The sequence below is a fragment of the Arachis stenosperma genome, chromosome 6, assembly GCF_014773155.1.
Source record: "Arachis stenosperma cultivar V10309 chromosome 6, arast.V10309.gnm1.PFL2, whole genome shotgun sequence".
NCBI lineage: Eukaryota > Viridiplantae > Streptophyta > Magnoliopsida > Fabales > Fabaceae > Arachis > Arachis stenosperma.
This window is the reverse complement of record NC_080382.1, coordinates 9,164,766-9,190,026: the sequence shown is the minus strand read 5'-3', so window position 1 is coordinate 9,190,026 and position 25,261 is coordinate 9,164,766. Positions and strand designations below refer to the sequence as shown.

General features: G+C 35.0%; 2 protein-coding genes across 5 annotated transcripts; one reads left to right on the top strand and one right to left on the bottom strand.

Moving 5' to 3' along the window:
• The first annotated feature begins 73 nt into the window (after nucleotides 1-73).
• Nucleotides 74-3,592, top strand: LOC130935797 (patatin-like protein 2). 4 transcript variants are annotated; one of them, XM_057865698.1, is made up of 7 exons: nucleotides 74-1,155; nucleotides 1,623-1,840; nucleotides 1,985-2,237; nucleotides 2,327-2,470; nucleotides 2,549-2,836; nucleotides 2,933-3,129; nucleotides 3,269-3,592. In XM_057865698.1, the coding sequence occupies exons 1-7, from the start codon at nucleotides 1,000-1,002 to the stop codon at nucleotides 3,315-3,317; spliced, it is 1,305 nt and encodes a 434-aa protein (XP_057721681.1). In that variant the 5' UTR covers nucleotides 74-999; the 3' UTR covers nucleotides 3,318-3,592. The 4 variants fall into 4 exon arrangements, with proteins under 4 accessions (XP_057721681.1, XP_057721682.1, XP_057721679.1 ...); XM_057865699.1 differs by lacking the exon at nucleotides 2,327-2,470; XM_057865696.1 differs by having other exon boundaries at nucleotides 2,327-2,836.
• Nucleotides 3,593-10,541: 6,949 nt separating this feature from the next.
• Nucleotides 10,542-16,482, bottom strand: LOC130932956 (SWR1-complex protein 4-like). The gene is made up of 16 exons (XM_057862425.1): nucleotides 16,085-16,482; nucleotides 15,938-16,003; nucleotides 15,805-15,864; nucleotides 15,645-15,701; nucleotides 15,345-15,474; nucleotides 15,159-15,226; nucleotides 14,895-14,987; nucleotides 14,739-14,786; nucleotides 13,048-13,197; nucleotides 12,628-12,738; nucleotides 11,953-12,048; nucleotides 11,659-11,730; nucleotides 11,475-11,511; nucleotides 11,343-11,377; nucleotides 11,153-11,230; nucleotides 10,542-10,988 (listed from the first exon to the last, which is right to left on the bottom strand). The coding sequence occupies exons 1-15, from the start codon at nucleotides 16,280-16,282 to the stop codon at nucleotides 11,168-11,170; spliced, it is 1,284 nt and encodes a 427-aa protein (XP_057718408.1). The 5' UTR covers nucleotides 16,283-16,482; the 3' UTR covers nucleotides 10,542-10,988; nucleotides 11,153-11,167.
• Nucleotides 16,483-25,261: the final 8,779 nt, after the last annotated feature.

The following is a 25,261-nucleotide window of genomic DNA, read 5'->3' as shown; positions in this document are numbered from 1 at the left end:
AAGTAGTTACAATATATCTGGCACAAAGTTTCAGTTTAATACCGGAGTGAATAATGCGAAACGAGCATTGATAATGGAAGTAAACATTATTATAATAACAATATCAATCTGGTAGAGACATACAGCTGTAAAATAAAAAAGCATGCCTCTGGAAAGCTGGCAATAATTGGTTACAGGCTTACGGCACTTGATTAATGAAGAGTACATTTATGCTATGTTTGTTTGAATGGAAAATGGAAGGAAAGAAAAGGAAGGAAAGAAAATGGGAAGGAAAATGATTATTTTTCATTGTTTGGTTGAAGAGGAAAATTGAGGGGAAAGAAAATGAATGCCACCAATTTTTTTTCTCTCCAACATTAGAAAGAAAATGGAGAGAAAACTAATGTTTCTCTCTCTACTTACAATACTACTCCTTCACTTTTTTCAATATATATTATAATATAGGGGTAAAATTGTCTTTTTATAACATTTCTTTCCTTCTTATTTTCCTTCCAACCAAACACATCTAAAGAAAATAAAAATCTACTCAATTTCTTTCCTTTCCTTTCTATTTCCTTCCTCTCTATTTCTTTCCTTTCAACCAAACATAGCTTTAGTGTACAACATTCTTCGTATTGAGGGTTGTTTGCTTCAACCAGTGGAAAGGAAGAAATACTGGGTTCACAGTGGAAAGTAAAAGAAAGGAATGTACCCTACAACTATCTGGTGCTTTGGAGGTATGGTATCATTTTAAGGAAAGAAAAAGAAGGGGGGTGGGGGGTGTAAAATTCAAGGCTTTGGCTTAGACATATGACAAGGCATTGAATTCTCCTATTACCAGAATTGGGAAGTAAGGCAAAAGTTACTTTCTGAGATATTAAAGAATTATTATTTGCTTGTATCCAAGTACTAAGCCACTAAGAATGTGTTAATAGTAATATTCTCTGCCTTCTTTATAAATATGCAATGCAGGGGATGCTCTTTCCCATTTTATCTAGTTCCAGGTGCATATAATATTTTATGCCTAAAGTTGGATATCAAGTAGAGAAGATGGATGGAAGTCCAATAACTGATGATGATAATGGAGGACTTGTTACCATACTTAGCATTGATGGAGGAGGGGTACGTGGTGTTATCCCAGGGTATATTCTAGCCTTCCTTGAGGCCGAACTTCAGGTAGGATACTTAGCTTACTTTCTTGCCATCCTTGAAGGAAAGTAGGCACCAAAATGGTGTGAGGAATAAGTCGAATTTAATTTTGATATGTTGACATTATCATCTAATGAAAAATACATCCTTTTCTATAAATATTCAAGTGAAGTAAAGAATTACTATCCAAATGAATAAACATGAATAAGTTTTCTGTGCACAGTTGGATTTTAGCAAAGATCCAATTGAACATAATAGATGGATGAAAGCAATTAATTCAAGTTAAAGAACACCTTCGTTAGAATATTGGGCAATCTAACAGCATTAATATTAGTGCACAACTCCTAATTGAAGTGAACACATTTAACCAACAAAAACCACATGCCACACACCACACTTCAATGCTTTTGTTGTTTGATAATGTGGGAGTCATCACTGCCCCTACTTTCAGTATGGACTGGGTAACCTTTCGTTGTTCCCATTTTTCTCTGCAGAAACTTGATGGTGCAGATGCGCGGATAGTGGACTACTTTGATTATATTGCAGGGGCAAGCACTGGGGGGATCGTGACAGCAATGCTTACAAAGCCTTCCACACAAGATGGCCAACCCTGTGCTGCAAAAGAAATCAATATATTTTATCGTGAAAAAGGCCCAAAAATATTTTCTGAAGCAGCAGAGAATTTGAATATCTTCAAACAATATGTCGAAAGGTATAATTATACTAATTTAGGCTCAGTGTGGCTAATTAAATCGCGAGGAGATAGTGTGGCTTTGCTTTGATTCTATGTTACCAAGTGCCATGCCTTCTCTGCATTAATGGCTGGTTTCCAATGGATTTTATTTATGACTTGCAGTTATGTCTCTCGTCTAGAAGAATCTGAATCAACGTGGTTTCGCAAGAAGATAAAGGGCTGTATATCACGGGCTATGAAAGTTGGGGCGTGGCTTGGGGCAAAGTCATTGGCTTCTCTATATAGCAGCGAGCCTCTTGAAGAAGCAATCACTGAAATTCTTGGAGATTTTCGCTTGGCTGATAGTTTGACAAATGTTGTTATTCCTGCTTATGACGTGGCTCACCTCCAGCCTGTCATATTCTCTACACAGCAGGTGGGTATGGTTATGGTCTTCCTAAGCTTGTATATATTGTTGAGTTCCATCCGTTGCTACATTGCCAAATGCCAAATCCATGCATGTAGGCTAAGAGGAAGAAATCTGCTGTAAAGTTGGCTGATGTGATCATGAGCACAACTGCTGCTCCTTATTATTTCCGTCCACATAAGTTCTCTGTTGGTGGTGAAAATTATACTCTAATTGATGGCGGAATAGCAGCCAACAATCCTGTAATACACCATAACCTATCCTCCTCTTTTTCATTCTATAAGTGTGATTCATCAAACATGGTGTTATGGATCATTCAGACAATCTTTGCCATGCATGAAGTGTCAAGGATGAATGCACACAAGACAAGTACTGCAATTGAAGATCCAGATTACAGTAAATTCTTGGTTCTGTCTCTCGGGACGGGCAGTGGAAAGCTAGATGGTCATGAAGTTCTAGATGGAGGTTTACTAGGTTGGTTTAACCCGCTAACAGGATCGCCACCATTGGTTGACGTTCTCTTCAGAGCTTCTGATGCCATGGTAGACAGGTGCACGTCACTTATACTAGGGCGACACAACTGTCTGCACAATTTCCTCCGAGTTCAGGTATGTCGACCCCATAAAGTAAACTTAGTATTTCACATTTTCAATGATTGATGTTGCAACTGCTTAATGAGGCAATGATGCATGGTTCCGCACCAGGATTCCACTTTGCCCGGCAACCAAACCAAGTTACATGATGCAAGCAAAGACAACATTGATGCCTTGGAGAGCATTGCCAAAGAGCTTCTGAATCAGTCCATTAAAGTGGTTAACCCAGCATCAGGATTGCACGAAACGCCTAATGGAAGCTTGTTTGTAAATGGAAGGGTGCCCACCAATCGCGAGGCTATCACTTGGTATAAACTTTCTTAGTTACCATTCGTACAATTTCATTCTTGTTGATCGTAGTTCAATTTTACCTCTGCTAACTCTCTCTCTCTCTCTCTCTCTAAACCCGAAACCCTATATATATATGATATGTCCATACTTTGACAGCTTTGCAAGAAGGTTGTCGGCAGAAAGAAGGCGCCGGGCGGAACAGTGATTTATGTCGGAACTTTGAGCATTGCTTCATATATGGGAAGGACTAAGGAGTTAGCTCATCAATCATTTATTCCCGCCATCTATTTGGTTGCATGATTGTATCGCCTGCTTTCTCATTATTACACGTCTATAACAAATTTAAAATAAAATTATATCATTCATTCCTTCAATTTGGAAAGATCATGTATTAATAAAGAACATTTGATGTTGTTTTGTTTTAAAAAATAAAAAATAAGTGATATATTCCGTTTATTAGAGTAATAAATAATTAAATATTAGTTGAGAAGTATTTCGGTAGTAGTTAAATATTTTTGTTAGTAGTTGTAATAGTGGTATCATAACGTTTTTATAAATAGCTAGGTGTATTTCTTGTATGGTACACACTTGAGTACATATTATCATTTTTTTAGTTTTCTCTGAGTTCTTTATAGTATCAGAGTTATCGTATCTTTCTTGAAAATGATAGGCTATTTTATGTTTTTTTTTTACACATACTTTTATTCCGTGCTTTTTCCTTTTTTTTTTTGCCACTGTCTTAATGTTTTTCACCTCAACGATTAGTTGATCCTTTCTGTTCTATCTTTCCGAGTTTAATGAGCCAAAAACCACTGTCACTCACTGCCAAACGCGCCTTCAGGCAATGTTAAAAGTTCATTATCCACCTCGGTTATCATACTTCTTCCAGGCACATTTTGAGCCAGTTTCAGACGTTTTTATCCATCAACAACCACATCATCAAGTCAGTCGTGTCGTTCCAAGTTGAACGCACCCAATTCCGTTGCCATCCACCTCTCCATCTATGCGCGTTCCAAGTTGAACGCACCCAATTCCGTTGCCATCCACCTCTCCATCTATGCGCCGACTAAAGATGTCACCATTAACCGCTAACTTCATCACCACTTACAACGTTTTTCACCCTTTTTGGTAATCTTTCTGATGCTTTTCTGCACAAACGACCACACCATCGTACTCGTCTCAACATTACTACGAGTCTAATAGACCCAACCTCACCGCCAATGGACGCTGGAAGCACTGCCATGCTCTAGTCAAAGTTTCGCTGCCTCCATCATCTCCATCAGCCTTCCAGATTCGTTGTCAACCGTCATAGCTGATTAGAAAATCAACGATTTTGATATCATGGCATCTAAGTCGTCCGATCAGATGACTAAAGCAACAGTTTTGATTTTATTGACCAGCGTTTACCCGCACTCTCAAGTGAATGGTTATTCAATATCTTCGTACGGTCAATTTCTTTCAAGAATCTTGTCTCTAACTTTTAACTGCTATCAGCCTGCTACTTTTCATTTTGGAAAAGTATGAGGAGCCAATGTAATTGATGTACAATGTGTACAATGGTGGTTAACACAAAAATAAACCGTACTTTTAAAATGAGATTAAACGTGGGTAATTTTTATTTTTAATTCATATTGGACCAAATAAACAGCCCATTATACACATTGTACAGATACCCAATAAAAAAATCATATTCTTTTCTATGATTTTTCAGATCCGATTTGCGACCCAATTCGCCAACTTGGATATGACCTACAATTGACCCCACTAGTTATACATCATCCTAGGGATGCATAAGCACAATGACGTGTCTTTCTTTTCCATCACGATGATGCCATGTGTCATAGCATGTTGATGTGGCAGTGTCACATAATTGATGATGTGGCACTTTTGTAGCATTTTTTAAGGTTTTTTTGTGTCCTCTTTTTTTATTATTTCTTCCGTTTTTACAATTTTCACCCCGATTTTGTTGTTTTTCATCTTTGTGGGATATTTATCTATTCCCATAGAGAAACTAGTTGCTTTTCAACCATTCTGTTTTCATCATTTTTTCGACAGTTTGCCACCTCTTCAGTAATTTTTCAACAGTTTGTCATCTCTTCAACAATTTACTTTCTCTTTGGCAGTTTTCTAGTAGTTCGCCATTTTTTCGATAGTTCGTCATCTTTTCGACAATTCGACACTCTTTCGACAATTCTATCTGTGCTTTCTTCCGGTAGTTCTGTCTGCGTTCCATTTCAGCAGTTTCGTTTGCGCTCCTCTGATAGTTTCATTGACGCTCCTTCAGCAATTCTGTTTACACTTTTCTAACAGTTTTGTCTGCACTTCTTTTCGACAGTTTTGTCTACATTCTATTTTGGCAATTCTATCTGCATTTGTATTCCGACAGTTTTATCTGCGTTTCTGTATCAACAATTTCGTCTGCGCTCTATTTCATCAGTTTTTACTGTTTTAAATAAGTTTTGAATTCAAGTTATCATTTCAATTTGAGAAGAGATATTAGAGTAATAAATATTAGTTGAGATTTGAGAAGTAGTTTAGGAATAATTAAATATTTATGTTAGTAAGTCACGAAAAAAAAAATATTTATGTTAGTAGTTGTAATAGTAGTATAATATTTCTATAAATAACTACCTTTATTTCTTGTATGATACACACTTAAATACATATTATTTTTTTTAGTCTTCTCTCGAGTTCTAACGCCATTAAAGATCTTGAACATATCTTTAATAGTTCTATGCTTGTTTATTTATACTAGATCACCTATGTTCAGATTTTATTATGGATTTAGGCCTTCTCGAAAGAACTCAACTTACTCCATCGAACCCCACTGATAGCATTTGATCATTCGTGACAGGGGTATAAATATTCAAGGGAAGAATTTTGATTTCTATTTTTTATTGCGAAAAGAAATAGTAAAATAAATTATAATTCACGAGGGGTTTAAATGAATTCTTATTCAAAAATATTTATTCATTTTGGTTCTGGTATTGCACGAGCCTAAATTTAGTTATAAGAATATATATTTTTTTGCTCCCTTTAAATTCTGAGTTTTATTCAATGACCATCATAAAACATAGGAAATTTTTTTTATATAAATAAATTAAATATTTTATTTACTAATATATATAATTTAAAAGGTATTTATCAATTTACGTAACATTATTTATCTTATTTACAGTATAAATAAAATGATTATGAATGTATCTTCTTTACACAGTAAATGAAATAAGTAACAATTTTATTTGACTTTATTTCGTTTGCAAACGACATATGTGAAGTTTTAGAAAATACACATATCTCGTTTACAGTGTAAACAAAATATGTTTTTAATTATCTCATTCATACTGTAAATGAGATATGTATATCATTATAAAAAAATTACGATTTAAATGATATTAATTTAATTTTTATTTTTAAATTAATTAAATTTTTTAGCAATTACTAATATCTTAATATGCTTATCTAATATCTTGAAACGGTTAAACTACGTATTTAATACAATTTAATTGCCCAAAAGAATACATAATCTAAAACTTGTTCCTTGAATTAATATCTTAATTAATTTTATAGGAGAGTATATAAAAAATTTAAAATGTAAAAATTTTATTATATATCTTTCAAATTTTCTTTGTTATATGGCCATTTATCATGTTGGAAGGTCAGAAAAATTAGAGTAACTATCTAATTTGGTCTCCAAGAATTTTAAAAATGGATATTTTACTCTCCAAAAAAAATTAATACACAAATCAATCCACATCGTTTTCTTCCGTTAGATATATCAGTTCCCAATCTATTTTCTGGCGTGACTCATCAACAGAGATTGCTAACTTGGCACGTTAACTCGCACACGTGGCCGTTAAATGTCCACATGTGCAAGGAGGACAAAACCGTCCCTAGACTTGTTAATTAAAATGTCGTCGTATCCAAAATAGGATGAAACATTACACCCAATTCTCACCTCTTCTTTCCTTCTATATGTCTTCATCCTCTCAAAAAGACATCAAAACCCATCATTCATTCTCCATTTTACATAGAAACCTTATACCCGTGTAACCTTATCTCTCTAACATCACCCCATCACTGTCAACGTTAGGATTCCATTCATCATCATTACAGCCGTTAATTACTTTTGTTGTCCTCGAATCGCACGAAGCGGCAGTGGATGCCACGATAACAACGAGGTTTTCACTGAATACTCACATGTAGCAGGTGAGTACATAATCTTCGTTAGGCTAATTTATAGGATACAATGATACTTTACTTGATTAATCCATTAATTTGTTGGATGGTTAGGGTTTAGTGACGGTAAAAACTTGTGAGTTGCAATAGTATTTAGTTTGTATTAGTTTTATTTTTGTTAGAAGAATACATCATGTTCAATAGTTATAAGCAACAAATAATGGTATATTTGAGTTTGTAGTTTCGATTTTGTTAATGCTGGTCTATTTTAATTTTGTTTGTTGATGGAGTATTTTGTGGTTCTCGTTTTTCACCATGGGTCACTTTATGCGAGATAATAAGGGTATGTTGCTGTATATTGATGAAAAAGTAGATAAGGTTTTTAAAATGGACATTGACTTGCTGTGTTTCTTTGATTTGAAAATTCTATTCAAAGGGTTAGAATATCATGATTACAAATCTATGTACTGGTTTGATTCTTCTGTCTCTAAGCTCGAGTCTAGATTACATCCCATAGAAGGAGATGCTCAGTGAATTATTTGCGTACAAAGAAAAGAACAAAGAGAGTCCAAAATTTGAGTTATACTTTGATCACCCAATAATGTTAGCTCCATTTGAGAATGAAGACCTTGATTTTGAGTGTGATCAATCTGATAGTAGTAAAAATGAGTGTGTGGTGATAAAGAAGAAGACTGTTAGGAGTGAAAACAGACCATAAAAAAAATGTGTGGAAGAAGAAGACAAACAAGGATATCAAAAGTAAGACCATAACTACAAAGAAGAATCAATTGAGTAGCAAGAAGGCTAGTGGCCCAACATATGGGAGGAATAAAGATGAATTTATTGGTGCTAGTCCAAGTGGTGCTGCTAGGCTTAATGTTGCTGCTAGGCCAATTGGTTCTGGGCCAATTGATACTAGGCCAAGTGGTTCTGCTAGGCCTAGTGATGCTGGTGGGACAAATGAGGCTGGTAGGCCTAGTAGTACTACAACAATATCTGCTAAGTCTGGTATTGGAGTTCATGACATTAATGTTAATGAAGAGGATGAGGAATGTGAAGAGGAGATAGAAGAACCTGTATTTGACTACGAGTCTGAAACATTATTAACTCCTGAGAGTTCTAAGGATGAGCGGGAGAGATATGAATTTTCACAGTTCAATGAGGGCTGGATTTGATGAAATTCATTACAAATGTTTTTGCAACTTCACCAAATAGCATTCAAATATTGAACTAAAAGCAAGCTTACACATAATATATGTCCAACTCTAAATCTCTTACAAAGCAACAATAGCTACTGTCATGGCCAAAACTAACAATGATAGAACCATAAATGCAAACACTACATTGAAACTTCTACTCTTGGAGTCAATCTTTGAGACTACATTTTGATGAGCTTCTAACATATAATTCTACTCTACAACTCTATTAGTTTCTGTCTCAAACCAGCATCTTCAGTCTCACAAGTGGGTGGCACATTAGACAGTAGTGGTAGAAGCTTGAAACACCAACAAAGCAATCGCAGTATAGATGACCATTTCTATAATACTAAAGTATGACCTCTCTCTCATATGAGAAGAATAGATATATTCGTTATTTTATAGCCAGCAATTTCTAATCAACAAAGTTGAAAATTTTCTAAACAAAAATGATTTAGGAGGATTAGTTAAGAAAATAAATAATGCATACGTTTAAAGTAATAAAATTATTATTAGCATTTTGCATTATGGAAAACTCAGCAAAATATCACTTTTGAATAATCCAATGGCATCACTCTTGTGCTAACTTTATGGCAAGATTCTTCTAAGCTATTACTATTACCACCACCCATCAAAACAATCTCAATACCATCAAATGGCAGAGTTGAAGTCCCTGCTTCAAAAACCCATATGCATAAGAGGTCAAACACAAAGGTATCAACTGGTTCAACGTCAGATGAGAATTTGGGTAACTGGACTAATAGCCTAGAAGATAATATTCCCGGAGAAAGATTGCTAGGATCTCCTGATAGTACCATTGAAAACCTCGAGACAAAAATTGCTTCTCCTAATAGAGTTTCTCCTATCCATTTCACAAATAAATTATTCAACGCAATTTTTTTTATTTTAACTAACTAGAATGGCAACAATTGTTTACCTTATATAGTGGGCATCCAAAAAATAACTTGCTCGAATTTTCATGAATTCTTGAAATGGAGATTATTGCATACAAATCGCATGAGCATTTTGGGTGTTGCCTCTTTATGATTTCAACGTTTCTCAGGCTCCTCACGTCACCATATACGAGACTATTACCACTGGAGAAACCGTGTCTCCCTCTACGGCAATTCGAAGAAGATGAACTTCCTCTACTTGGTATCATCAAAACTAAACCTAGATGTGTCGATTCCTGCAAAACTAGGGTTTCATGAGACCTCCAATGATTAAGAACGAGAAAGAAGGAATATTTTGAATACGATGATGTTTTAATTAACAAGTCCAGAGATTGTTTTATCTTCCTTGCACATGTGAACACTTAACGGTCACGTGTGTGAGTTAATGTGCCAAGTCAGCAATCTTCGTTGATGAGTCACGCTGGAAAATAAGCTGGAGACCGATATATCTTACGGAAGAAAATGATAGGATTAATCTGTATATTAATTTTTTTTAAGGACCAAAATATCCACTTTTAAAATCCTTAAAAATTGAATTGGATAATTACTCAAAAAAATTAACTGTTTAAATATGAAAAATATAGTATATAGTATAACTTAAAAAGGATAGAAACTACTTGTGAATGATAGATAGGAGAAGTAGTTATTGATGACTTCTTGGTAAGATATAAACCACTCCTGCAGTTATTTTTTGGTGAATTATTTTTTAATTTATGTATTTTCTTGAAAATTAATTGAGATATTAATTCAAAGAACACATAATTTTGGATTATATACTCTTTTGAGTATAAAATTAAATTATATTAAATTCATAGTATAACCGTTTCAGATATTAGTATTAATAACCGTATCAAAATATTAGTAATTGCAAAAAAAATAAATTAGTTTAAAAATAAAAATTAAATTAATATCATTTAAATCGTAATTTTTTTTATAATGATACATCTATCTTGTTTGTATATTTTTTAAAACTCTATGTATCTCGTTTGCAAATGAGATAAAGCCAAATAAAAACATCACTTATCTCGTTTACACAGCAAACAAGATACGTTCATAATTATCTCGTTTATACTATAAATAAGATAAATAATATTACACAAATTGATAAATACCTTCTAAATTATATATATTAGTAAATAAAATATTTAATTTATTTATATAAAAAAAATTTCCCAAAAACATCCCAAATTCCTAATATGGGCTTATACCAAGATATACCAAGACATCTAGAATGCCCATATCTAAACTTATTTACTCACAGCGCATTCTTATAAGGAACTCCTTCCCTCAAACACCAGGTTACCTTAACAAAGCTTTACAATTTTTTTTTTTTTTTTTTAATTCAGCTTCTTCGTAAGGCTAAACATGGTGTAGATGTGACATTCCACTCATCAGAGGGATTTCAACGTTCCACTTTACACTGAATTCCAAATGGCATTAAACTCTAGCGATCAGAATTTGCAGGCGCTTAGAGTTCAATGCAGCTTTCTGCAAGGTTCATAATTAAAGGAGTTCTGCATACTGAATCAACCTTTTCCCTGTTGCCACCTGATGTAGCACCCAAAACACCGCTTAATAAATAAGTATACCAAAAGGTGGTTCAAAGAATTGAAGGCAGTAGAGGAAAACAAAGTATAAGATACTGAATTATAAAATCATGAGTCCATGGCACTTAATCATTTGTATTATCTGAGCAAAATTCAAGGGCTTACTAGTTACAAGTGAAACTAAAACTCCGAGGCCTTTTTTCTAGGTCTTTTATGAGCTGATGATGATGGATGTCCATGTCCCTGAGAAAAAGGAAAAAAGAATCCAAACAAAAAATAATATTCATCATTAAATTGGTTAGGCAAAAATGACCAATCAAGGAGAGAATGATTAGCAAAAGACTATGCATTGTACCTTGCGCTTTTGGTCCTTTTTGCTAACCCTTTCACCTGAAACCAGTAACATGAATAATAGAGTTAATAACAAATAGATCAAATTCCCATAACTTTGCCGATAATTATGTAACAGGTGCAAACCAAAAAATACCTCCGAAATTCATTGTGTCTGGAATAAACGTCCAGTCCTGATACACAACGCGATGTAAGTGTTGTCAGTAGCTTCCGAATCACAACTTAGTTTGAATAAAAAACGGAATGCTTGGACCATTACAAGCTGAAAATATTAATAAAAGAGGCGGGCAAAGAACCAAAAATAAAACCAAATTTATAACCTTTGGTGTGCCTGGTGCTTCATTGTATGACCCATCACGAAAAGGCGAACCTTCAGCCTCTTTGTATTGCACCTGGAAAAAAATCTTAACAACTGATTACCCAGAAGAAATTGATATTTGGAAAAAGCAAACCAATTTTGGTGTTATCATAAAACCTGTTACAAAATTGAAAAAGCACACGTTGAAAGGCATATTACAAACTACATTTTAATTAATGATATCCTCATATTTCTGCTCATACTAGAATATTAATAATCACATTTGCCGAAATTATGCCTCTTAATTCTCATTCACCTGTTTCTGAAGATTCAGCAAAGTTAACATTTCTTTTCTTAGTTCAAGATGCTCAGCACATACAGCTTTAGTTGGAACCCTTGGTTTCAAATTGACCTGTAATCACGTTCAAACTATAAATTAAAGGGATATCCATTAGGAAGAGAATTTGAAATTTACTAGTAACATTGGGCTTTGCACATATATTCAAATATATGATCAAGCTCAACTCATTTAATAAACATTTCAGCTGAGATTTAACATGGATAGATTTTTATTTTGTTTGAAAATGAAAAGCTACAGCTAGAAAGCAAATTTCAAGCTTAAATGAGCTCAAGGAAAATTTTATGCTTATATATAATAGTTTGTATTTCATTTGTGTAAAAATTGTTTTATAATATCCCAAGACATAATTGAACTATTTCAGAGACAAGCCAATACAGCTATGCAAGCTGAGTCTATATAGTTTTGAAACACACACATTAGAGCCTTGAGCTCATGCTCAAAACCAAACATCAGATTAATCAGATTAATAGTTTAATGCCATTAAAAATATAAACAAGTCCTAACTAAATGAAGTATGGGTTTATACATTGCAAATGCAGAGCAGTGACATTACCACAGGACTGTGACTGGAGGAAAAAAATAAAATAAAATATCTAAACTGCATTATAAGTTCAATGAGTTTTGACAAACCCCGAGATCTAGCAAAGTTTGTTCAATCCGTTTGACAGTCCGCGGCCCAGCAGATGAGCTTGTAGCTTGCACCATTTGGTCAAGTGCATACGTTCTCAAATATACACGAAGCTGAAATATTTCTCATTATGAGATTGTGTTTGAAATATACTGTATAAGCATTATAAAATTATTGAATTGCGTTGCATGAAAAAGTAGTCATTTGCATTTTGGAATATGGTAATCAATGCAAGATCAAATTCTAATACACTTCAACAACAAAATTTCTTTTTCTTCTTCTTTGTCAATGGCTCACTGCCTTGGGGATGGAACATGGGGCAGGAGGTGGGTGGGTTTTGGAAGGTATTGAGAACAGAATTGTCAATAGAAAACATCAGGAAAAAGAAGACGATCTATGACAGAAACATTCTATATACTTACTATGCGAAGAGAAGCTAGAGTAGATGCATTATCAGGAAACGTGATTGATGGAAGTTGTGCATTTGATGGAGATGCAGTTTCACCAGGGACAGCCCTCCCTGTAACTTCTGCACCAGCATTTGAAGGAGCCAACTGGGATTCTTCGACAGCCTAAAACATATAAATTCAAACACATGAATAATGATAGTTACGAGTGACTGCACAACTTAAGGGAACAAATTTTATATATTCCAAATATTGTGTTGCCCGAATTTGATCATTACTTATTATGAACTGGGAAGAATTGATGCAATGACACTCTTCAACACATAGTTTATAGTCAGTAAAAACTAAAATGAAGTTACAATTTCACAGCCCTAACATCCCAGTGCAAATTAAAAAGTACATGCATTCTATTAACACAGCAATCAGATACAATGAGTTAATACTTAAAATAACCCCCGAAATTTGACTACCAACTCAATTTGATCCTCTAATTTTTAATTGACCCAATTTATACCCTGAAATTTTAAGGCGTGACTCAGATTGGCCCTTCCATCCAACTCTGTCATCGGAGTAATGACATGGCACCCAAACCTCACCACATGCCTCTCCTTCTTCCTCTTACCATCGCCATCACCACTTCCCCTCTACCAACACCCTCCCTCCCCCAACAAACAACAACATTCACAACCCACCAACACCCACACATTTCCACCGCCATTTATGAAGGGCCTTTCTATTATTTGATCCTTCTCTTTATCACCATCTTCCCTCTACCAACGTCTTCCCTCCCCAACAAACAACATTAACAATCACTAACATTAACAAATTGAAGAGAAATAGAAAAAGAAAAAGAAACACAACACCACACTTTAGATCCCTCTTAATAGGAACACAAAGATGGGTGCAATGGGTGAGGGTGATTCTGAGGGTACTTCGAATTTGGGGCAATGGGTGGTGTGACCTGTGATTGATGGTAACATTTGGAATGCATTGTTCAACATGTATGCTAAGTGTGGTTACATGAAAATGGGGTTCAAGATTTTCAACATGATTGTGCATAAGGATGTTATTTCTGGGGGTGCCGTTATTTGTGGCATGGCGATGAATGGTCATGGTAAGCAAGCATTGCAGCTCTTTTCACAAATGGTGGTTCATGGTGTTGCCCCTAACGATGTTAGGTTCATTGGTTTGCTGTCTGCTTGCAGTCATGAAGGAATGATGTGTGTAGGTGTTATGCTCTTCAAAGCTATGGGCCTATGGCGGTGGAAATATGTGGGTGTTGGTGGACTGTGAATGCTGTTGTTTGTTGGCGGAGAGAAAGTGTTGGTAGAAGGGAGGTGGTGATGGCGATGGTAAGAGGAAGAAGGAGAGGCATGTGGTGAGGTTTGGGTGCCACGTCATTACTCCGGTGACGGAGTTGGACGAAAGGGCCAATTTGAGCCACGCCTTAAAATTTCAGGGTATAAATTGGATCAATTGAAAATTAGAAGGTCAAATTGAGTCGGTGGTCAAATTTCGGGGGTCATTTTGAGTATTAACTCCAGATGGAATCCTCAATATTTTAAGTCGTGGTTATGAATCCAGAAATACGATTAATCAAGAATCAGAACCCATCAACCCTATAATCCAAAACTAACTTTGATGTTTAACACACAACAGTGCCATATAAAAAAAAAAGAAGAAGATAAAACTCTATGAAATGTTACCTTAGCAGGCGTACGTAACTCAGCTATCCGTTTTGCTTCAACAAGAACCTGCAGAAAATTAAAAAAAAAAAATAAATCAAAAGGTGGACAGCCTGAATGAAGGTGCAAGCTGATAGCAGAATTAACTAATTTTTGCTAGAGAAAAAAAATTAAAACCTCCTCATCTCTTCGCTCTTGTTGCCTTGTTTGAGAGAGGACCATGGATAGTGCTCGTTTTCGTTCGATCTCTTGTGAAACATTATATGGTTCCTACATTGAGGAGGAAAGCTTATTTATTATGATCACATGGTAATGGCCTGAGCTAGATACAAGTTTGTTTTTAACCAAAAATTATATAATTACAAACACTGATGCCCAAACAAACAAAAGAAGTAACTTGAAAGCCACATACAATGGTGTTGTTAAAAAGGTATACTGCACCTTAACAAGTGGATGTGTTGCAACATCCCCAGTAGATGAAGCTCTAGCAATCAATATAGCCCGGGATACTGCAAGACAGGAACATCATTAAAAATCAAGTTTAAGTATCACATTCTCCAAACTATCAACTTGAAGGATGATGGAAAAGTGGAACAGATAATACTTCAGTAAGCAAATAAGACATACCGCTATAATATCGATCCTTTAATTCCTCTACAGTACGAGATGATGGGAACCTATCAGCTATTATAATAAATCGCAGATCAAACCTCTGACATAAGTCAAACAGTTGATTTGTCTCCTCCTTGGTCCACATCTAGATAGATCAAACATAATTGAAGAGAGTGCGAATGCAATTAACACTAAATAAAAGAAATAGGTGTGAGAGTACTAGTACTATGTTTCTACTTTCAATTGTGAAAAGATCATGGAATTGTGCAGTTCAAGCAAACTCAAACACAGTGTCTAATTAAACACAATACGTACAGGATCTGTCAAATACTTGTCATACTCTTCGTCCGTGTATTTAACAACATCAACAGACTGCACCATAACATGTAAACTAAATATTCAATCATGTGAACTATAAGAATAAAAGCAATGCAGAAGATGCAATTAGAGAAAGATCACAGTTGAATTTAATGACCTTGTTATACTTGGCAAAAGAATAGTCCCCTGTAGGTGGAACACCGTTGACCACTCGAACCTGCAACATGGTCACATAATAAACACACAACTTCGACAGTGGCATGTGAGTGAGTTAGGGAAGAGGAAATTACCCAATGATAAAGTTGAAGATTATCTTTACGAGCTGAGTTCGTGAAAGGAAGCCATTGCCAAGTGATCTGAACCAAATAAATTACTGAATGAGAATTGAGCATAACAATGGGAGAAAAGAAACGAAAATGCATAAAGAGAAAAGGAACCTTTTCGTGAGAGGGAGGTTTCTTCTTCAATTGAGAAGAATCAAGTGAAGGCATAAGAGGTGGCACTCCACCAGTGAGAGCATAAACCTCGCGGGAAATTCCATCGGGTTTTCTGTGAGATTCTTTGTGAGGACGAGATTTCTTCTCCAAAGCTGGGAATGAGTTCTTGGGCAATCCCAGTATATCCTTCGCATCCATTCAATGGATTTCTCAACTCACGCAAATTCTCACTTCGATTAATCAATTAGGGTTTGTTCAACTTTCTATCACTCCAAATCGCTATCTGCTTTTGCATTTGGAACGGTTTAATGAATCTTTTTCTGTGTTTTCCTCTCTCACTTCCTCAACTGCCAACTGCTGCTCGATCGCACCAACGGAAAGTCGGAAACCACGTTCTTTTTTTTTTTCCATTTCGGTTGGATTCACAGTTCATGATACTTTTTTTATTGACACAGGTCTAAGGCCGAAGCCCACAATCCAAACTACTTTTAAGCGTTCTACGCAGGCTGAGAGGCCCAATATTACTACATTATTGGACCTCATACTCATACCAAAAGAAAAAAGACAAAACCAAAAGTTGTCTTACTGTCCAAAAATAAAGGTGGTATTCACTGTGCTGTTTATTAGCCCAAGTTTAGTTCTTAAAAACATGACAAAACAAGACATAAAATACAGAGATATAAAAATTAGTATTCTTATATTGTATTTAGTGATAAATTAGAATAAATTATGAAAATCTAATTTATTTTTTTTTTCATTCAAAAAATGTGGGAAGGGAAATATAATAATAAAAATATGATTATAAAAAATTAATAAGAATTTAATGAAAGAAAAAATGAAAAATAAGTCGTATCTCTTTTTAGTGTCTCTGTGTCTTTCCTGTCATGGTGGACACAAATACACTAATTCAGTGTCTTTTGACACAATATCTCTATTTATATCTCATCTGCTAAATTCAATGTTATGTCTTTGTGTCATTGTCTCAGTATCTCATACCTGTAAACAAATGCAGCCTTATTTATTCAACTTTTAAAGTTTTCATATATTCAATTCATTAAAATATAAAAAAATTATATTTTTAATAACTTTTAATAAATATTTTTTGTAATATTTTTAAAGAACAATGCTACATGGTCAGCAAATATTATCATTTTTTATGCGAATTTAGCCAGTAATAATTTGCACCCATATTTACACAGATATATTTTTTGCACACAAAAAGTATATAATTTGTACCTATATTTACTAAAATTTGTACATATAAATCAATACAATTTGTATCCACATTTTTTAGAATTTATACACATAAATCAGTAAAATTTATTTATTAAAAATAATTAAGTATTTGTGCTCATAAAATAATAGTAAAAAATACTAAAATTACTAGTCCCAAAAGTTTTTTCATTTTTAAAATGCATATTTTAACAAGACTTAAACCTCAAAGTGTAGGCATAGCTTCCCAAACTAAACCTTTTTTAATTAATAGCATCATTATTATAACCAAGTTGGGTTGGTCTAGTGATTATCTCACTAGTTCGTTTAAACAAGTGTCGAAAGTTTAAATCTCGCCTTGTGCATGTAGCAACTCATTGGCCAGTGACAAATCCTTAAATGGGGCTCAGAGAGAAACCAAAAATAGCATCATTATTATAGCTAGAGAAATAACACTAAGAATATATCATAAACTTTTTTTGGTGTAAAGAATATATATATATATATATATATATATATATATATATATATATATATATATATATATATATTGATACGGCCGTTATGGTTCGACTACACGTCATAACTCAATTGTATCCGTTAGAAATCGACTATTAATAACAGTCATCAAAACAGATATCAAAACGTTCAAATATGCTATTATTTTTCGTTTAAAGTAAAATTACTCTGAGACATAATTGTTATTCTTCGTCCCAGATATAAAAAAATGGTAAGAAGATTGTTCAGATTATTGCAATTTGCGAAGCCTATTATTCGCTTACTGATTTGAGCGTTGGAGTGCCTATCTACCCCTTATTCTTTTTTTTTTAAATAAAAAGCTCAACACAGTAAGGTGGAGCATTTAGAAAAACCAGAGTTACAATACAAACACTATACAAAAAAACCGTAGTTATCTCCGGCATTGCCATCAACAACTAGACAGAACAAAGCCAACCAACTCTTTGTAGCTCCTAATCGACCTGGTAATAACTTCCGCAACGCATGTTTCTTGATTCCCGGAAATCCTGGCATTCCTTTCAACCACGTATTCTAAATGATAGCAAAAAAAACCAATCACCAACTTGTTACATTCGACTTTTCTTACAGGAGCTCCTGTCCAACTCTCAAAGTGTTGCTTAATGGTTCCTGGAATAGACCAAAATTTATTATAGGCGTATAACCAAGCACACCACACCTGCCACGTGAACTCAGCCAATGAAAAAGTGGAAATTATTCTCAGTTTCTTTTTTACATAAAACACAAATCATATCCCTTTGATCAATAATGCCCAATCTAATCAATCTTTCCTTAGTATTAACCCTACCAACTAACACAAACCAGGTGAATAGCTCAACCCATGGTGATACTAGTCCTCTCCATATAGATCTAGTAAAACTATAACTCGTAATGTCCTCCGGGAGAGTCTCAGCCTGCAAAGCTTGCACAAATGAGTTAGTAGAGTAAACTCCTGATCTATCAAATTTTCATACTATTATATCCTCCCTCTCATTTGTTAACCTGACAGATTGTAGAACTCCATGAAGTTGGTTAGCTAATTCTAACTCCCATTGGAATAGTACCCTTCTCTGATGAAAGTTTCATATCTACTCCAACCCATCCCAAAATCCACAGTCCCTTATTACAGATCCAACTTGATTTGAAACCGAGAAAAGCCTTGGAAATACATCCTGCAGCACACCACATGGTAGCCAATTATCTTCCCAGAAACGAATTCTTCTACCATCTCCTAACTCTAATGATAACCCTCTGACCATCTTATCTCTCGCTTGCTATCCTCTTATCTGCAATTGACAAATGTCCCTCCACGGACCCTTTGTATTAGGAACCGGCTGGTAAGAAAGAAGGACATTTGGATTCAAGTCATTGCAGGAGCACACAATTTTCTTCCATAATGGTCAATCCTCCTTTGAAAACCGCCACCACCACTTGAATAACAATGCTGTATTCCAGAGCACTGCATCGCCCACGCTCAAACCCCCGAAGCATTTTGGAGCTTGCACAATATCCCACCTTACCAAAGGTACCCCATCCCTTCCGCCCTCATTACTCCACAAGAACCTCCTCTGTAAAGATATCAACTTATCTACTACTGCTCTGGGCATCTTATATAAGCTAAGATAGTAAACCGGCAAACTATTAAGCACATATTTGATGAGTACCAGCTTACCAGCTTTATTAATCGTATTGGCTTTTCACAGATTGAGTTTCTCTTCTACTTCTATAATAGGTTTCCATGTCTTGACCAATTTCGAATTCACTCCCAAAGAAATACCAATATATTTGACTGGCAACGTTGCTTCCTTACACCCCAACAAGCTACACATCCTTTGTGACTACTCTCGCTCGCAATTAACCGAAATCAAGCTAGATTTATCAAAGTTAATACTCAAACCAGACATCATCTCAAAACACCGTAGAAGCCACTTATAATTGCAAATAGTCTCCTCCTTTGGGGGGCAAAAATGTATTGTGTCATCCGCAAATTGCAAGTGAGACAACTCAATATTGTCTTTTTCAACCAACAAAGGAGAGATCCTTCCATGTCTTACTGCCTCTCCTACCATCCTATGAAGGACCTCAACAACAAGAACAAAAAGAAACGGTGAAAGAGGATCCTCTTCTCGTAAGCGCCGTTCCATCTTAAAAGATTTAGAAGGCGAGCCAATTATCAAAAGTGACATAGACGCCATGCACACACATTTCTTGATCCATCCTCGCCATCTTTGCCCAAAGCCCATTTTCTGAAGTACAATATACACAAATTTCCATTTGACTCTATCGTAAGCTTTTTGAAAGTCCAGTTCGATTATTGCAGATTTCTTCTTTCTTTGCTTCAACCATTGCACAGTTTCACACGCAACCAAAGCCCCATCATGAATCTTCCTCCCTTGCACAAACGTACTATGAGTCTCCCTTACTAAGTCTGGCATTACCCTTCTTATTCTCTGCACCAACACCTTCGAAATGACCTTATACACACACCCTACCATGCTAATCAGCTGAAGATCTTTAATCTCCCTTACTCCCACAAACTTCAGAGCTAGAGCCACCCATGTAACATTAGAATCTCTTGGTAGCTCAGCTGACTGGAAAAAATCCATGACAGCTGCAGTAAACTCAGGACCAATTTCTCACTAACACTTCTTTATGAAGTTCATATTGTAGCCACCACAGCCAGGGGCCTTAGACGTCTTACAATCCCAAACTGCTTCCTTTATTTCGTCAACCGAAGGCATCCTCTCTAAGTCTGTAGCGTTCTCTTCCTGTAACTTTTTAACTAGGCCATCACGAATACCTACCAAAGGTGACGCTTCTTGATGATACAAGTTCTTGTAAAAATCTCTTATTGCACTCTTAATCTTGTCTTGATTCCTCACCAATCTGCCACTTATCACCAACGCATCAATCCGATTACTTCTTCTTCTTGCTGAGGCTAAATTATGAAAATATCTAGTGTTTTTATCCATGTACTTAGCATGTCGGGACCTTGACATCTGCTTCCAATGATTTCCTTCCTGACATACCAATGCTTACAGAAGCTAACTAGAGCTCTCCTTCTTGTCTCCATAGTCCCATCATAAACTCCATCACTAGCCAAATCATCCAACTTCCTGATTTCATCTTCCAACTGCTGTACTTTCAAATCAATATCACCAAACTTCTCCTTGTGCCATCTACTCAAAGGTATCGTCAAAGCCTTCAACTTTTCAGTGAATTGAACCTCACCTAGACCCCTCAATTCCTCCTTCACCATTCTGAGAAACCCATCATGTGTGAAACAAGAATCTAGACTTCAAAATGGCCTCGGCCCTCCTCTTAATCTACTGTCATCCACTATCAAAGGACAATGATCAGATAAACCTCTTGGCCCACCTTTAAGCCGTATGCCCGTATCTCAAGAAACTGTTCAAGCCATTCCATGCTAACGAAGACTCTATCAATGCGACTGCAAGATTGGCTTCTGAACCATGTAAATTTGCGATCATTCAGTTCTAAATCCACTAACTCCATATCCCGTATCCAGTCTCTAAAATCTTCCGCTGATGCTGTTAGAGCATTAGCTCCTTTTCTTTCTTCTACTCTCACAATCTCATTAAAATCACCTATATAACAAATAGAGACCAGACATACTTCAGTAATAGAACTCAACTCCTCCCACACAATTAGCTTCTCCTCCCTAACATGCACATCATACACCAAACAAAATGCACAGTAAAAATTAATCTACCCCCTTATTCTTTCATCAGCAAACAAACTATAGAGCGGCCAATTTAATTTACTAAGTTAGGATTACTAGATAAGAGGGAACAGCAAACCCTCGACACTATCCATCAACCTTTTTTCCATTTATGGAATTATTTTTATTAGAAAAATGTTAAAAACTTCTCTTTTGATAATGTGACAATATATATTTGACCCATGTGGTGTTTTTCCTTTTGATGAACAGTATCACGTATAAGGTAACTAGTCAATTCTGTGTCAACAATAACTTTTGTACATATATATTATTGATCATAAGCAGCTACACTTTTACGTTTGCATATCGTTAAGTGTTCTTTGCATAAATAAATTTATGGTATCATATTGTTACGAACTTATTATGAACATTTTTTCCCTTCCTCGCTATATGGGCCGGCGGTAAATAAAGTTGAATCATTAATTGGTTATCTTTCAGAGGTTTTTGATAAAGTAATAAGTCGGCAGTAGGGCAGGGCAAACTATACGATATGATATGATGGAAACATTTAAATTTAATTTTTGTGAACATTAAAAAATGAATTGGGTTCGTCATACTTTTGTGTCTTGGCCTTCGCTGAAGCATATGCACGAGTATTCATTCATTCACTGATGATGGAGATTCCAATAACATTGTCACGATATTGCAAGGACACACTATATGATTGATCTTTAGTTTTTATTTGTACTGATTATTGCTTTTCTGAAAGTGATGATGAGTGGGGATCGTCTACGAAAAACGATCAACTTGCATTATTTGCGCCCCCCACCCCTCTCCTCTTCTTCCTCTTCTTTTATCCGCATGCGCATTTTAAAGTGAAGAAAAAAAATTTGACCCGTATTATAATTCAACTGTAACCGATTAAACTCAGGTAAAGTTGATTTCACATGAAGTATGATTGATTTAACTAAATTTTCATCCAATGACTCTCAAATATCAACTTCACGTGAAGTCGACTTTATCTGAATTTTCACCCTCAAACAATAGTAGTACATATCTCACTTTTTTTTATTGTTAGTAAATACATTTGTATTCACTTTAGTACCGAAATATCTATTGCAAATAATAAATTATTAATAGTATTATGTCAACATTGAGCATCACATACATATATATACTACTACTTCATGAAGCCCTAGCTAGGTAGAATCGGCATCTTCAATCACTTATTATGAATTATTACGGCTTTAATTTTCATTTATATATACTCAACTTGAAATAAACTAAACAATTCTCCCTCATTTAATATATTAACTTGATTTAACTCTATTAACTAATAGATCAATACGGAAAAGCTAAGTCACCAAAACAAAAAATACGGAAAAGCTAACAATAATAATAATCCTGAGAAGGAGCAACACTTGACTTTTTTTTTTTCATGGTCATACTTACTCACTTTCACATACTATTATAAGTTCTATATTCCACTTCCTGAATTTAATCCAAGATTCAAGCCCAGTGCAGCTTTCAGCAAGCAACACTTGACTAAACAACCTTTAATTATTATGTCCCTATATGGCCGCAGTTTCATATGTCAAATGACGATTGTAGAGTAAAGAATATTTTTTTTGTCTGATTGAATGAAATTAAAGAATATAATTGTTACGGTAGGTAACCGGAGATTAATAGATTGGATGGCGTTGGTTGGCCCAATTGTTGGAAAGAGGAGACCTTTGTACGGATCGGCACCTGGGGGCTCCGTCCGACTTGTGTGCGTGAAAGAACGGGGGTGGTACCTGCAAAGACACTCCGATGCCTAAGTCAACAAGGATGTGAGTAGGTTTAGAGAATATTGGGACTTAGAGATACCTGAGGGATGTCAGTGTATTTATAGTGGTGAACCAATAACCACCGTTGGAGCAGTGCCACTTTTTTAGGGTGTTAACCGTCCCTTTATCTTGGGGAGGTTAAGATATGGATACTGGAAGTGGTTAGAGAGATTTTAGGGGCAGTTACTCATCTGAATGAGTGCTTATCTGCTAGCTAATCTTCGGTCCCGACTTCTTTAGAACAAGTCGTGGTGAGCACCGACTTCGTAAGACGAAGGTCGGTGCCGAGTGAGGCTCAACCCGTGGAATTAGGCCTTTTATTTGGATCTGAGCCTTTACTGTTGGACCAGGGTATGAACAATAATCATATAGCTAAGTAGTGATAATGATACCAATATATGTATTTATTAAATAAGGGAGAGAGAGGGGACGATAGAAGCTATATTATTCGATCAATACTATTCGTTTCAAACACATTATTTTTTAGCGACATAACTGGATCGGATTATAAGATACTTAGTTTGAATCATGTCTTGTAAAAATTTCGCCAAATCAGTATACATTATAAATACAAGGTAAAATATCTACCTTTGAAGTATGATTATTTTTTTCTAATTATTATACTTTTCAGACTATAATAACTAACTTAATATCGAAATCTCTTATAAATATTACTGTTATCTTTTTGGTGGATTGCTGTTGAACTGAAGTCTGTCCTTTCTTATAGACTAATCCAATTGGACCAGATTAATTACTGTTGAACAACTACTATTCAAACAAATATATAAGATAAAAATTCAGGTGCAGTCGACTTTACGTGAAGTTAATAGCTGAGAGCTTTTAAATAAAAATTTAATCAAATCAATCAAATTATCTAACGGTCCTCGTCTATCAACTTCACGTAAAGTCAACTGACCTGAGTTTCTTCCGATATATAAATGCAACAAAATGAAAGTGATGGACAAGTTGTACTTTGACACCACCACGAATAAAAAAGAAGATGATGAATTGATTAAAGAGTTTCTCATAATGGGAATAAGAGGGGCATCTCTTTCCATAGGGTGACACATCTCAAACATAAACCCACCTGCTCTATAATTGGTGAGGGGAGGTTTCATAAACATTATTTTATGGTGTACTATTTTGGATTTTGAGATAGACACAAACATTATCTTATGTTATTATGAGGTTCCAAATTCTTCTTGTTTCTTTCTCCTTAGGCCGCAGGGGTGGAGCTAGATAAAATATTAGAAGGGGCCAAAAATATTTATACAATAAACTAAGAGTAAAATAAAATTTTAAAAAGGGCTAAACTGAAATTTACATATAATTTACATGTAACAAATTAAAATTAGAAGGGACCACCGCCCCCTTTTCCCACCACCTAGCTTCGCCCCTGCTAGGCCGGCCCTCTCTTCATCAAGACATGGGTCCTCCCAATGACAAATTAAAGTAAAACCCTAAAATATATGATACGACTACTACATCATTAATCTTATGTGTAATTAGTGATGAGATTCTCTCCTCGATAAACTAGTACCATCATGAAAATTACCTTCTTCTTTTTCTTTGGTTTTTTTAAGGAATAATGTTTTAAATCCAGGATGGTCCTCATCATCTCCAGCTTTTTAATTACCTCTGTTTTGGCAACAATGCAATCAATTCTAATAATCATTCATTTAATTTTTCGTCTGTCTTCACTTCACGTATTTTGTAGATTATTTAACTCACTTGCAGTTATTTTCACATAAAATTTGTAGTTTAGAATTATTCAAATTTATAAAATTATTTAATAAATTTTAATTATTAATTTATATAAAAATAATTGTATGTAAATTTTTACCTCTACTTAATTCTTCTAACAGCTATGGCAGGAGAATATTCGAGTAATAATATATAAAAAAAATTAAAAAATTAAAAAATTAGTTAACATTCACT

Excerpts from the sequence above, each read along its gene's own strand:
- LOC130932956 (XM_057862425.1), bottom strand. The coding sequence starts at position 16,282 with ATGGATGCGAAGGATATACTGGGATTGCCCAAGAACTCATTCCCAGCT. Across the intron at positions 11,512-11,658 it reads AAGCACCAGGCACACCAAAG|GACTGGACGTTTATTCCAGA; the intron begins GTTATAAATTTG and ends GTTGTGTATCAG. Across the intron at positions 11,231-11,342 it reads AAAAGGACCAAAAGCGCAAG|GGACATGGACATCCATCATC; the intron begins GTACAATGCATA and ends CCTTTTTCTCAG.
- LOC130935797 (XM_057865696.1), top strand. The coding sequence starts at position 1,000 with ATGCCTAAAGTTGGATATCAAGTAGAGAAGATGGATGGAAGTCCAATA. Across the intron at positions 2,837-2,932 it reads ACAATTTCCTCCGAGTTCAG|GATTCCACTTTGCCCGGCAA; the intron begins GTATGTCGACCC and ends GTTCCGCACCAG. Across the intron at positions 3,130-3,268 it reads AATCGCGAGGCTATCACTTG|CTTTGCAAGAAGGTTGTCGG; the intron begins GTATAAACTTTC and ends ATACTTTGACAG.